Source organism: Cyprinus carpio, unplaced genomic scaffold (assembly GCF_018340385.1).
Source record: "Cyprinus carpio isolate SPL01 unplaced genomic scaffold, ASM1834038v1 S000006753, whole genome shotgun sequence".
Taxonomy (NCBI): domain Eukaryota; kingdom Metazoa; phylum Chordata; class Actinopteri; order Cypriniformes; family Cyprinidae; genus Cyprinus; species Cyprinus carpio.
In genome coordinates this window covers 2,065,045-2,079,964 of record NW_024879352.1, presented here as the reverse complement: position 1 = coordinate 2,079,964, position 14,920 = coordinate 2,065,045, and the positions used below count along the sequence as shown (strand labels likewise).

The 14,920-nt window shown below is 37.3% G+C and overlaps 2 protein-coding genes and 1 long non-coding RNA gene across 6 annotated transcripts; 2 read left to right on the top strand and 1 right to left on the bottom strand.

The window, feature by feature from the left end:
* Window positions 1-2,897: 2,897 nt before the first annotated feature.
* Window positions 2,898-4,528, bottom strand: LOC122144699. Its single transcript, XR_006159823.1, has 2 exons — window positions 4,127-4,528; window positions 2,898-3,106 (listed from the first exon to the last, which is right to left on the bottom strand). It is a non-coding gene; the product is annotated as an uncharacterized LOC122144699 (long non-coding RNA).
* LOC109051406 (myc target protein 1 homolog) lies at window positions 3,012-6,776 on the top strand. Its single transcript, XM_019068959.2, has 2 exons — window positions 3,012-3,335; window positions 5,410-6,776. The coding sequence occupies exons 1-2, from the start codon at window positions 3,281-3,283 to the stop codon at window positions 5,994-5,996; spliced, it is 642 nt and encodes a 213-aa protein (XP_018924504.1). The 5' UTR covers window positions 3,012-3,280; the 3' UTR covers window positions 5,997-6,776.
* Window positions 6,777-7,659: 883 nt separating this feature from the next.
* LOC109051424 (protein SERAC1) lies at window positions 7,660-14,385 on the top strand. 4 transcript variants are annotated; one of them, XM_042755876.1, is made up of 17 exons: window positions 7,660-7,956; window positions 8,044-8,269; window positions 8,819-8,855; window positions 9,033-9,175; window positions 9,636-9,743; window positions 10,411-10,542; window positions 10,748-10,869; window positions 10,954-11,082; window positions 11,475-11,588; window positions 11,781-11,943; window positions 12,036-12,186; window positions 12,678-12,816; window positions 12,992-13,092; window positions 13,195-13,292; window positions 13,660-13,842; window positions 13,963-14,106; window positions 14,203-14,385. In XM_042755876.1, exons 2-17 carry the CDS (start codon window positions 8,140-8,142, stop codon window positions 14,337-14,339), a joined length of 2,031 nt encoding a protein of 676 aa, XP_042611810.1. In that variant the 5' UTR covers window positions 7,660-7,956; window positions 8,044-8,139; the 3' UTR covers window positions 14,340-14,385. The 4 variants fall into 4 exon arrangements, with proteins under 4 accessions (XP_042611810.1, XP_042611809.1, XP_042611812.1 ...); XM_042755877.1 differs by having other exon boundaries at window positions 7,719-7,766; XM_042755875.1 differs by having other exon boundaries at window positions 7,660-8,269.
* The last annotated feature ends 535 nt before the right edge of the window (window positions 14,386-14,920 follow it).

Below are 14,920 nucleotides of genomic sequence, written 5' to 3'. Positions count from 1 at the left end.
GATGTACTGAATAACAGTAGAAGAATCATAGGTGCAGTCATCAAACGAAACATGCAACAAGACATCACAATCCAAGTTAGAATCCATTCAGAAGTCATTTCAGCCTTTAAAAGAAATTGATATCTTGAGTTCGTATATGCTGTGTCATCCTACACAGTGCCGAGGTCACCTTTAAGAGAAAGCATGCGTAAGCACCTACCCTGCAGCCTCTGCATCTCATTGGCAATCTCCCTGTCTGAGCAGCCATAGTGCTGAGCAGATGCCATTCCACTGATTCAAAATCAGTGGTGCTGATGCAGGTCAGTGGATGCGGCTCCACCCGAGAATTCTCCAGTGATCAGGCTGAAGTCTACATGAAAAGCGTCCATGCCATGCACACATATGGTTTCTTTCCTCCCCTTTAAGTTCTGTGGCTTCTGCAGGAAGCAGTCTCTTCCCTTTGCACTCTCTCTCTTTCTGCCTATCACACACTACGGTAGGCATCAGCATAAGTTTTCACTGCCACCTGGTGTCCAATCAGAGTGCAGATCTCAAGTGCAGTCCAATAGTGAGGCCCCCGAATCGAGTCCTACTATGTTTGAGTGTGTTACTTTAGCAAAGCCAGACAGCATTAAACTAAGGGATTGAATTAAAATGTGTTACACGTCTGAGCTTCCGTTCATGGAAAATGCAAAAGATATTGGAATATGGCATATCTCAAGCATGGGATTCCATTAAGTGAAATACGAGAGGGGTGGAAAACACTACCAGAGATGCACTGTTATGCTTTTCACTTCCATTACCAGTTCAATCACACACATGCATGTCATTTAAAAAAAAGCAAAGTGAAATGCCTGACTGGAGCATTAAGCTCGGGATTCAGAGACCATTCTGCTGACTCTGCTGGTTTTTAAACAGCATTGCTTAGCAATGACCTCTACACATTCACTGCAGATGGATGAGAGGGAGAGAGCACAGCGTGAAGTTATTGGCACAAGTCCTTGTGCGCAGAGGATATTATGTCATTCTCGTTCACTCTCCTTCTCCAAGAAGACAGCATGAAGCCTCTGTATCCTCCAACCTTCTGAAGAGCCCATTAGGTGACAAACTGTTCATCATCGCACATCAACATATTGCTAAATGTTTTCCTGGGAATAGAGAAGAAAGACAAGAGAGGGTTTCACACTGACAAGAAAACAAACAAACCAATTAGCAAATAAGATCAAGAATTGTGATGTCCAGGGAATTATTTGAAATTTAAATCAGATAAAAATCAGAATTCAGCCTGAAATGCTTTTATGCTGCGACATGTTCTCTAAAGAGTAACAGAGCCATCTGCTGTTCATCAAGAGAAGACAGGATAGAATAGGATATGATAGGACAGGACAGAGGAGTTACAGCAGCCATAAATCACAGAATACACAATACAAATAGAAAAAAATAAAATAAAATAAAATAATGAAATATATTATACAATGTGCAAAAATATACACTGAACCACATGGGGGGAAAAATAACAAAAATATATATTTTATTTTAATGTATTTTATTTATAAATACTAAATTTTAGTTATAAATGTTATTTTTTAAGAGAGATTTCAAGTTATATAATTAGTCTTCAATTGCAATAAATAAATAAATGAATAACTAAATAAATCATCCATAAATAAATAAATAAACAAACAAACAGAGTTCCCAAACATGAACTAGCATGTTCTTGGGGGCTTTTTAATGAAAAATACACAATAGGCTAGACAAAGAAGTGTAATGTATACTTCAGATCTGTGTTATGGCAACAGCTGATATCTGCACTCCACAACACAAAGCAACAATGAGAGGAAATGTCAGAATGGGGCCTGTCCCACTCTTCCCAGACCAGCGGCTCTGTCCTAAAACCCCATGCTATCTACTGTTCTTAATCATTAACCCCCAGATACCCTTAATGAACACTATGAAGGGAAAGAACACAGTTCGCACAGAGGTGAAAGTGGTCTGGTTCGGGGCAAAATCCTGCTTTCTTTGTAGGATTTTATCAGGATTCTGTTTTTGCAAAAGCTAGTCTGGTCAGGATAACCCAGCACAGAGCTGGCACTCTACATGGAAAATCTGAAGCATTGTGATGAACAGCATGACTACAGCAGACAAAGTTGATCAGTAAAAGCACAAAAATCTGGGAAATTGTGTTATGAAATCTTTTGTTATGAAATACATAGAAAAATGCTGGGGTTTCATCTGTTTGGACTTGAATCATGGAAGAATTCTGGATGCTTTTATGTGATTTTGTCAGTTGTCATGGCTATGTTGATTCACACGGTGGTTAAATGTGGAAAAGATCCCACAAAAGAATGTGTTCATGTCCCTCTACTCTAATGTTTTGGACAGCCATATTAAAAATAAATAATAATCCTATTTTAATATCACATTGCATATTATATTATAATCAATACACTACAGTAATAATGGGGCCAGTACATTTTTTTTAAGAAATTAACACTTCTATTTAGCAAGTACAGATAAAATTCATCAAAATTGACAAGTAAAGACATTCATATTGTTAAAAAAAAGATTTCTCATTTTCAAATAAATGCTGTTCTTTTACTAAGAATCCAGATTTTTTTTATTATGCTTTCCAGTAAAATATTAAGTAAAATAAATGTTTTCATTATTGATAATTTTTTTTTTTTTTTTTTTTTTTTTTTTTAAATCGGATTATTTTTGTGGTTTTTTTTGGATCTTTTGATGTTATGTGATGTTATGTGATTCTAATTTTCTATCACAGAAATTAATAAAATATGTCACAGGACAGTCCTCACTGTTTATGCCAAGTGTCTGGAAGAGAAAGGGAAATAAAGTAAAATATGATGAATTTTGGCCAGGGGAAAGGGGACAAATGACAGGAGAAAATGATTTCACACACACCTTGACTCTCCTCCTTCTCTGTACACTCCTCCCTTTCCTCTCCATCCCACAGGAACCCTGGTCTGTGTAGATAAGGCCAGCCTGCTGCTAATTTTACACAGGAATGGCAGGAAATGTGAAGTGAAGACTTTACTTTTCCACAAACAACAGAGTAGCAACCCAAGCCTTGGAGAGGATCCTGTGTGCCACAGTACTGAGCAGTCTGGAACTGAAAAAGAGACAGACAGAGAGAAAGTGAGAGAGGAGGGTCCCTGGAATTGGGGAGTTGGATAGACACAGAGAAAGACACAAGAAAAAGTTAAAAGGAAGAGTGAGAGGACGAAAGATTTGGAGGGGAGAGACTGTGTCCTCTCTCGTCTCCCCTGTATCTCTATAGGAAGCTATGGCGGATAACAGCACTCATCCTATTGTGGAAATACTGGAGTCCTTCGGATTGAGTAAGATATTTTACCATTTTTGCACACTTTATAAAGGGTTATCTCTTGCATACACACAAATGAGCTTACAATATTACAAATGTCAGCTTTTCTACTTCTAAAAAAAAATATGGAAAGTGTAGAAAATGCTGTGTCGAGTCTTTTAAGAGAACTTATTTCTCAACAGAAATGCAAACAGTAGTAACTAGCGGCAAAAGATATTGGCAAAAGTGGTTAATAAAAAAAATAAAAAACACACACACACAGCCAGTGTGCAGTTTTTTCCATTTGGTTTTTCCAAATGTCATTTCCAGATGATCTTTCACTCTGGGCTGTGATTCCTTCCACTCAGGGAGAAAATTGCATATAAACATCAACATTCTTTTACACACAAGTTTCTAAAGACTTTTGATGTCATATTTTATAATACTAATAATAATAATAATATGTAGAATAGTTGTGTGTTGTGGTTAAAAATGGCTACAATTTGTCAATCAAATATATTACTAAAACAACACTGGTTTTTGTTTTTACTATTTTTAATTGAAGAATTCAAATTTAAAGACAAAATTCTTACTCAAAGTATTGTTCGTTTCAAAGGACCTTAAATGGCCTGTGCCAGACAGAAGCCCTGTGTGCTAATGAAACTGGTATTTCTGTAGACAATGGAATGCCATAACAGGAAGCTTCCTAAAATGCAAACTATTTCATTAATTTTAACCGTAAATGATAAGAAAACATTGGGCGTGCCTTCTATTGTGGAATTTGGCCCAGCCCCCTGTGATTTGTCAGGATAGGCGCTCCTCACTGACCTTCGATCCCCTTATAGTTTCTTTCAAATGATCCTGTCCTGGGAGTAGAAGGCCGTCAACACTTCATTAACCATCTGAAATATATAGGAACCTTGTTCAGGAATTACAGGGAACTTGTCAGTAATTTTCTGATAAGTTCGTCTCCCTCAATGCAAACTGTATTTGGCGCCCCTAGCGCAGTTTGCCAAACAGCTTCAAGCATCTTAAAAAATTTAGATATATCACTAAAGGTTTACGTGATGTTTCTGTGAACTACCTGAAACTGCAGAATAAAGTGACAAACAACGACAGTATTTAGGTTTTGTCCATGTAATAAACATCCTAAACTAATCTTGATGAGGTTCCTACAGCTACTGTTGCTATGGTTACTTCCTAAAATGAACATTCGCCAACGTTCCTTTAAAAATGGCAAACTCAGGACAGTCTATTGTTGTTTACTTACAATATTTGTTCATTTAAAATGTAGTTTAAATTTTAAATGATTTTCATTAAAAAAAATTCTGCCGACATTTGGACTGCCAACCAATCCGCAAACAGCCGCTAACTGTGACGTGTGACCCCAGCATCTTGGAGACGTTTGCCGCAAATTCAAAACAGTAGAGAATCTGACTAAAAACCTTGCAAGCTTTAATTTGTTGCAGAGGTCCCTGCTTAATTTCTTCAGTAAAAAAACTCAATTTGATGGACTACATTACACCTGATGAGGATGTTTCTCCCTCTCCTGGCCCGGTGTTGTGCCCAATTTTGACCCCCTGCCAAATTATTACCCCCCTCGTTCAAATCGCTACCTGATTGCCTAATCCTAACCACTCCCCCAAACCTACTCCTAAACCAACCAATACTAGGGGGTAATAATCTAGCAGGGGGTCAGAATTGGGCATAACACTGGCTGGTCGCTCCCGCCTTACAGGCTTACAGTAGCCTACATATTGTAAACTTTCGGGACAACCTCGTTTAAATACCAGAGTGCATCCCCTAAATTACAGTTTCCTGCGTGTACGGAACAGGACTCACTCTGGAAATTGCGATAACTGACACCGGATTACCATAGCAGCATTTCACGCTTTGTTATCCTCTGTTTTTGACAAAAGTAATATTACAGTAACGATTACAAGACTCTTTATGTTCAGCAAATTTAACTAAACCACCATAGACAGAGCCTTCATGTTTTGTTTATAATTGAAAGTGTTATCTAGTCCACTTAGCTATTATAAGCTACCCGGTGGCCAAAGAGTTGCTTAAAAAACATGTTTCTACCAATTTTATTTCTTTCATTTCTCCAGGGGATGTAATTCTGGCCTTCTGTCTTTCTATGGTTGTTGGTCTTCTGCTGGGAGCTCTGGTCTATGTGATGTTGATCTGGATGTCTCGTCGACGGGCATCAGCCACCATCACACGTGTACCCATTCACCAATCCCGCTCCACCACTCGTTCATCCTCGCCACGCTCTCGGCCAGGTTACAGTCGACACAGCAGTGGCTATGACCAACGCAGCAATAACAATCTGGCCAGCGCCGCCTTCTCCTTCCATCGGCAAACCTCACCCTCACTGATAGACTATGGTGACTCACCAGGACGCAAGTCGAGCTTCCGGGCCTCTACTTTTCATCCTCTTCTCCAGTGTAGCCAGATTGCTCGTGAGGCAGAAGAGGGTGCCCAAGGCAGCCTGCCACGGACCCCCATTCTCACTACCAACCCCGGGGCAGCCGGATCCACCAGCACTGTCAGTTCCATGGTCACTCCACCCCGGGCCAGAACCAGACCGGATTCCTTCTGGGGCAACAGCAATCTAAGGGCCTTAAATGCTGGCCAGACTCCACCACCTGCCTATGAGAGCATCATACGAGCCTACCAAGAGACGACCACGTGAAGGAAGGGGAGATGCTACAGTGATGGGGGAAAATAAATGTATTAATAGACTTGGACTAGAACAATTGGACCACTGAAATATGGATGTCCTACACCTTAAACTGACATGGCCAGTTTTTCACTGTGTATATGTGAATAGTTCTGTTTTTTGTACTCTCTTAAAAATAAAGGTTCTTTATTAGCATCTGGTTCCATGAGGAACCATATCCATGGAACTTTCCATTGAACCATAAAGTTATAGTGGAAAAAGTTTTTTTTTTTTTTTTTAGATTATTAAAATGGTCTTCTCACTACAAAAAAAAATGGTTCTTTTAAAAACTATTCCATGAAAGGTTCTTTGGGGAACCAAAAAGAATTCTTCTATGGCATCACTGCAAAAACTTATTTTTGGAAATCTTTATTTTTAAGAGTGTATAGTGTGTGAGGTCAATCTGAAATACTTATATCAGAGAATGTGTGAAAGAGAGAGTGAGATGACTTTTTGGTTTCTACGGGTCTGCTTTATTGGTTTAGTATAAGGACAAAAGACCCATATTTTTGCAAGGAGATAATATGTTTGTGTAGAGTGAGAGAGAGAAAGTAAGAGATACTGAAGGTCTTAAAAAGCAAATTCCTAGACAAACAGTTATTGCAAACACTAATTTAAAATCATTTAGCACCAAACTCAGTAAATTGTGTATTTATTGGTTTTCTGTGAAATCTAGTCTTTTGGAATCATTGTAAATATTTCTCAATGCAACTGATCTCATAAAAATAAAGTGAAACAATGCATTTTGCAATAGCTTTTTGCATCTGCATGTATTACCTGAACAAAATTCCTGCATCCTCATAGAAAGCTATATACACTAACCATAAAAAGAATAGAGTTCACCCAAAAATTAAATTCTGTCATTACTTAACCAACTTATGTCACCATCACTTTCACAAAAGAAGATATTTTGGAAAATATCACACAGGTGTGAAACCTTAATAATGCAGTATTTTCATTTTTGGGTGAATTCTTTTTAGTATGTCCATTTTAGAGTTACACATCCATTATCTATCATTGAAAACTGTTATGAGGAATGAACAGACCAAGGACAAAGGTGTTTTAAACAGGGTTTAGAGCACACACATCCTGGAAGTGACCTTCACAACCAGGAATTTACCTGACAAAAGGAAGGAATTATCCAAAGGGTTGAAATGTACGCTAAATATATTATTATATATTATTATTATTAGTATTATTATTATTATATTATATATATATATATATATATATATATATATATATATATATATATTTTTTTTTTTTTTTTTTTTTTTTTTTTTGACATACTGTGCCAACTGCAATTTGATAGATAGGTTTCCTATAGGTATTGCTGTTTATCATGTGATATATATATATATATATATATATTTTTTTTTTTTATATATATAAATGTTTTTTTTTTTTTGATGGAAGTTGGCATGTCTATGTTAATTTGCAGGAGTTTAAAACATATCATTAAATTAAAGACTAATGTGTTTACGTCCTTCTAATGTTTTGGAATGCCATATTAGCGCATCTAATTGTATAGCAGTTTGGAGAAGATTGATTTAATTTCCTGCTAAACAATGTGTGTGCGCATTACAGTATTACGGTTGGACATTTTTGACACGTGACACACGTGTAACTTACGGTAATGACGCTCTTCGTTAATGTGCGTTCAAACTGAAACAGTTCCTGTTTATATTTGCTGTCAAGCGATCTTTTATACCGCGTTTATTGGAAGGAACTTCTGTTTTATAGGTAAACTGCCCATTTAACGTACAGTTACAGTCGTTAAATGTTAATCTTGGACAGAGAGATTGAATTTCGACAGAATACTAGCCAACTGACTTTTTACGTGCAAGCCGACTGGGCTTACACCAAATCAAATGACGAATTAATATCAAATTAAGATGTTTTAGAGCAGTATCAATATCAGAATTCTCTAAAGGTAAAGAAGTGCGTTAGTGGGGAGATCAGCTTACAGTGACTCTGCTGGCATGTCATGACTCCACCTCCTCTCTTCTTAAATTTTAAGTATTTAGGTTATAATCGACGTTAGAAGATAACCTTAAATCGCCAGCAGTCATAAACCGTGGGCATATATGTGTCACCGGCCCTCTGGCCAACATTAATGTGTGCTATCGTCGGATTTCTGCGCGTGAAGCCGCCAATGTCTGCGTCCGCCCTGCGACTGATCCGCGTCCGGAGGTTGAGCAGCACCGGACCTGCTGTGAAGAGAGCACTGCCATGGAGAGACCTTAGTGAGACTCTGAACCTTCTTACATGTCTGCCTACACAGCATATATGATGTTTATGATGCCCCAAAATGCAGTCATTTGGATTTGAAACAACTTTGATGCATTTGGCCAAGAATACTTACCAAACAGGGCCTAATGTTTTTTTAATTGTTTGTAACTTTGGGATGTCTAAATACATTTTAACCACTGATTGCAACTTTATAAAGATAAACGTAAAATAAAAACCAAAATAATTTAATAAATAATAGATTTTGTATTTATTGCAAAACTTACCTTTCAAAAGAGATAATTTTATTTAGCAAGGATGCATTAAAAGTGACAGTAAAACATGTACTGTATATTGTTACAAAAGATTTCAGTTGACCCCAAACTCTTGAATGGTAGTGTATATTTATCATAAATTAAAAATGTATGTATTTTTTGTGCTACTACATTTATATGTGTTCTTATACAGTTCACACTTCATTTGTTTAGATAAACTAACATTTATTCTGACTGAATGCTTAACTGAATAATTCTGAATGCTGGTCTTCATCGCTTTTTTGTCTTTAGGAAAAATAGCAAAAGTGACAGGAGCAATAGTACTGGGGTAAGTTTATTATTTGTGCTGTTTTGCATTCATTCAACAAACCATCAAGAAAATTATATAATACAATATCATACAGCACAAACAAAGGGAATGTCAGTGGAAGCAGTTGTTAAAAGTGATATATCTTTTAAGCCAAGTTTGAACATATTCTGACTCTATCAAGTTTTGCTTACACAGAGGCTGTGTTTTCATCACATACGAGATGGTTACTCTGAACCAGGCCATCACTATCGACACCAGTGCAATCCTCCAGGAGAAGCACAAGTCCTACATCTACTTGACTCACACCACTAATAGAGAACAGGAGAGCCTTGCTTCTGGTACATTCTTGAAGGTTTATACACTTGTGTGTGTGTTTGTTCGTGCTTGAAAGAGTGTGTAAATATCAGTGAGCCAAAAGATTCAGTTGCATTTGCATTTACATTTATTTCTCAAAAGCAACTTGCAAACGAGGAATACTATACCATAAACGATTCATCCTAAAAGTGTTAGTAACTTGAGAACTCAGTGGTGGTTCCCAGAAGGCTCAGGAACGTACTTGCTAGAGATATAAACAAGACGCTTTGAAACAGAACTAAAAGAATAGTACATAGAGTTATTTGACCAGACATCAATGCATAAATTGTCAAGTTTTTGCATGGGCGTTGTATTATTGAATATAGTAGATATAGAATACTTTAGGTGTATTGTTTGATATTTAACACAATTAGATATTAAAACAGCCCATTAATTTATTATGTTTTACAGTTAATCTTGGAACTTATTAATTGTCCACAACAGACATTATTCCTTTTCCAGGCTTCACTCTCAAGACCAGGAAGGAACTTCATAAAGCAGCTAGAAAGTTTCTTGAAATTTCATCAAGAGTTCTTCTTCACCCATTGGATGGTGAGTAGTTCTATTTGATGGCATTGAAAAGTCTTGGAGCTTGTTTTAAAATACTGAAAAAAAATATTTGTTGACAGTAGGCACTATGTGAAACAAACAGCATAGTTATAATAAAGAACATGCTTAGAAAAACCACTTGGGGACAGTATGGTTTATTGCATAACTTGACAGTATTTTTAGACTAGATGTCATCTGTAGCTGCACAAACAGGAACTGACATGGAATGTTGTTCTGTTTTAAAATAGGGCAGGGTATCTTACTATTACTAGGTGTCTGTTCTGTACTTATGCATAATGTGGAATCTATTTTTTTTTAATCGCAGTATACTTGGCAACAGGTTTGAAGCGGAAGAGTAGTTTATAATATACACTACTGTTAAAAAGCTTATGGTCTGTTTCCACTTGACTTTGGCCAAAAAAAACAATCTGATTGTCTATTGCTTGTTTATTTTGTTTTTCTCAGTCATTTCTCTATCTTGTTCCCTTTTAATTCAGTGGTATACTTTTATTCATTGTACAGCAGAACCTCATTTTTGCTACATTGTTGCTAAACCTCGGTTGTGTTTAAATGTGCTCTATAAATAAACATTGATTGATCATTTCTATTATGTCTCTGTGTTTGCAATGATGTGAAATAATAAGCAGGTGTTAATGATTGTTTATATCAGAGCATCTCAGTCATCTAGACGCAGACCCTCATGAATGTGCGCTATGGGTGCTGCTGAAGAAAACCTGCTCTGCCGACCGGGCCGTGAGACAGCAGGCGGTGCAGGAGCTGGCCCAGAATCACCACTGGCAGGGTGAGAGATGGCAGCACACTTCAATCTTATTCAAACTTTTCTCATTATTATAAAATGTCAAGATTTACTGACTTTACTGAAAACTCTTGTTGTTCTTGCTCAGCAAAACCTATTTCTATTCCGCAGACCCCTTTGCCCACTAGAGAAAAAGCACAGCACTATTACTTTATGAGCTCTGAATGGTCTTTTGCCCTGTCCATCACAGATTATCAGTACCAGACTGCAGCACAGGTGATAGATCAGCGCACAGCTGTGGCTCTTGCCCGCATACCTAACGTGGACCTGCGCTTCTTTCTCCCTCCTCCTCCACTGCCGCACTCTGAAGATGTGGGTAGATATCGTTCAGACTATAGCCAAATTGAATTGTTGTTTAATGTCAGTTACTTTTGCTAATGTTTTGTGCGTGTACAGGATATATCAATAGAAGATGGGCTTAGGCAGTTACTGGCATCTCTGCCCCAGTCGGAGGTGGATCAGTGTGTGCAGTACTTCACCTCTCTGGCACTAAGAGAGAGCAGCCAATCACTAGCCTCTCAACGGGTGAGACACACACACTCAAGCTATAGAGTGCAAAAGTTGAGTTCCAGAAATAAAAATCATTTTCTTTTTCTCCATAGTTTGTTTAACAATTCCTTAAAAATCTACAAGGTTGTTAATCAGTGGAATATGCTTCTGTTGAAGTCATCGACCCAGCTTATTTTTCAACTTATTTATTTTAAATAAACATTCAGCACAGAATTACTGGTGAAAAATTGCATTACCCATGATTATGCAGAGAAATCTCCACCAATTAGAAAATCAAAACAAGCAAATCATGCCAAAAGAACACTTTAGCACCCACCCACTCCTATGAAGCACTGTGAATAACGTCATCGAATAACAAATAGTGTAAAATCACTGTGTTAGCTGTGCATTTTGATCTGTGATTATAGGGAGGGCTGTGGTGTTTCGGAGGAAATGGGTTGCCGTATGCCCAAAGTCTGACTTCCACCCCCTCTGAGAAGGTGGAGACGTTCTGCCTGCAGGCCCTGGTGCAGCACTCAAAGGTGAAGATTTACAAACTCTGCAAAGTGACATGTATTTTTGTAGCAAGGAAGTAAGCAATGATCAAAGAAGACAGGATGCTTGGGTGTGTTGAGTGATGTTTTGTTAATATTCTTGATGTGTACCTTCAGTTGATCAGTTTTAATCAAGAATGTATTCATTGTTAGTAATAAACGAGTGTTCTTTGTTCACAGGTCCACAGTCATTGTGATCACATTGTTGCTAATGGAGGACTGCAGCTCTTGCAGAGAGTCTACCAGCTTCGCAGAGACTCTCCAAAAATTCAGTGCAACATTGTGCGAATTATTGGAAATCTTGCCCTGAATGAGCGATTGCACACAGCCATAGTGCAGTCAGGTTAGCTTTGTACTCTAGAATAACTGATTCATGAATTAGATTTTGTGTTGAAAAAGAGTAGTTCTTTATTCTCTTTTGTGGTTGACCTTTAGGTTGGGTGTCTGTCCTGGCTGAGATGATCCAGTCACCATACATCATGCAGGCATCTCTTGCTGCCCGTGCTTTAGCCAATTTGGACAGAGAAGCTGTACGACAGAAGTACCAGGATGGTGTTTACATATTACACCCACAATGCCGCACAAAGTATGCATGCTTATTTGAACTTCGTCTTATGCTCACCAAGTCTGCATTTATTTGAACAAAAATACAGTAAAAACTGTACTATTCTGAAATATTAAAAATAAATGTTTTTTTAAATATATATTTTAAATTTAATTTATTCCTGTGATGGCAAAGCTGAATTTTCAGCATCATTACTCCAGTCTTCAGTGGTCACATGATCCTTCAGAAATCATTCTGATATACTGATTTGCTGCTTAAGAAACATCCAATTATCGATGTTCAAAACAATTGTGCTACTTAATATTTTGGGGAAACCCTGATACATTTTTACTTTAGATTCTTTGATGAATAGAAACTTTAAAAAACAGCATTTATTTGAAATAGAAATCTGTTGTAACATCATAAATCTCTTATTGTCATTTTTGATCATTTAATGCATCTTTTCCGAATATGTCTGAAAATGTCTTTTGTTTAGTGGGGATTAATCATGTTTTTCCATTCTTCATATTCAGGCAGCCAATCAAAGCTGATGTTCTCTTCGTACACGGCCTTGGAGCAGCTTTTAAAACATGGCGTCAAAAGGATCTTGACGAGACGGATGATGACAAGGTGGAAGGGGTTCGAGAGGACTACACTGAATGTTGGCCCAAGGTCAGATTTTTTTTTTTAAAGAAAGCTTTATGAGTAGTTCACAGTTACCCAAATATTATTTTGCAATACAATGGCATTACAGGGCCTCAGATCTATTTTGAAAAGTCTTGGCGAAGTCTCAAGTCAGCAATACAACTTTCCTTTTTTTTTTTTTTTTTTTTTGTATTTTCAACAGTCGTGGTTGGCTGCAGACTGTCCAAACCTCAGAATCCTGTCTGTTGAGTATGACACCCATTTAAGTGATTGGAAAGCAAAGTGTCCTGCTGAAAACCAAAGGTAAACAGTCAATTTTTCAGTGATGTGCATTCCTAAATGATCTGATTAACACAATTTAGCATACCCGATATCCAGTTTTTCTTTGCTTTTTGTGCTATACAGGAAGTCCTTGGCCTACAGGAGTCAGGAACTGCTGAGGAAATTGAAGGATGCAGGTGTAGGGGAAAGGCCTGTGGTCTGGGTAGCCCACAGTATGGGAGGTTAGTCCATGGTGGGTCTTAGAATAACCAGCACCCAACTATGAGAGTCATTTTCTCCCTAAAATCGTCTTCCATCATATTTGTGTACCTGTCTGAATTATTTGTGATGGAGTAGTTTTTTACAATTCATATTGCAATTGCTATTTGAACTGATGAACACATAACAATTTATAATGTGACCGCTTATATATAAAAAAAAACTAAAATGACATTTTCAGCAGGGAGTTTAATATTAATTTTAGAGGTTTAATTATCTCACAAGGCCATATTGTGATTTCAGTATTTTAATTATTTGTGCAGCCCTGTTTGTAGCTAAAAAAGCCATTTGTAATTTGGTAGTAACTCTTAATCATAACTTGTGTCACAGGTTTACTTGTGAAAAAGATGCTCTTAGATGCCTCTAAAGATCCTGATCTCAGTCCGCTGATCAAGAACACGAAGGGAATTCTGTTCTACAGCGTTCCTCATCACGGCACGTTTATGGCGGGGTATTCTGTAAATGTCCGATATCTCCTTTTTCCCTCCATCGAAGTAAAAGAACTATGTAGAGGTATAATATGATTTCTTTTTCCCCCCTAAATATTAATATATTAATTTCTCCTGATAAGATTCAGCTTGATCCTTAATCTCATTTAACACATCATTTTTCTGTTCATCTGTTTCGACTCAGACTCTCCAGCGTTACGGGACTTGAATGAAAATTTCCTGAACATTACAAAGGAACAAGAGTTAAGGTCCTTAGCTTGGGCAGAAACTCTGCCAACCTCCATTGGGCCGATGCTCAAAATGTTGGTAGTTCCGTCTCAGTCAGCAGGTAGGTCAGAAAAATTGAACAACAAGCAGCATCCTGATGTATCATTCTTAGGTACCCGGTATCAAAAAAACATGAATTCTCCTTTTTCTCTTTCAGATTTGGGTATTGGGGACCTCATCCAGGTGGACGTCGATCACCTCAACATCTGCAAGCCAGAAAAAAAGGACTCATTTCTCTATAAACGTACTTTACAGTTTATTCAAGATGCTCTTGGAGGACAAAGAATTAAGTGAACTCTAAAGTCCACACTCTTGCCATTTCATTTCATTGCCTCTTGAGGATTCACCATTACATTCTATAGGATAGTGTTAATTATAAATGAAAAGAAGTTCTAAAAATTGCAACTGGATATTTCTTTTCATGTTTTTTTTAATTCTTGCCAATATGAATATGCTTTTTGTTAAAACCTCGGGGTTTAACTTTTAATGCCCCACTTCACCGTTGCTTTGTACTGTATTTCATTTCAGTAAATTTGGAATGAGCACTTTTTTGACATTTATTTTAACTGGAAGCTATAACAAATAGAAATGAGCATCAAGTCTATTATATTTAAAATGCCAATCATTTATAGAAAGTCCGTTTTATTTTCATTATTTATTTTCCTTTGATGAAACTGAAAACTTGCTTATTTTTCTTAAACTCGCCAGCCTTCTTTGTATCCCTACCTCAGACACATAGATTGGTTCTCATGTTGGCTGTAATATGCCACTATTTTTGTACTAATGGATTAATTGTAGGACTTGCATAGGACCATACTACTTTTATATTGATGCTGAGTATGTGCAAGACACAATTATTGCCAGACCTTTATCAC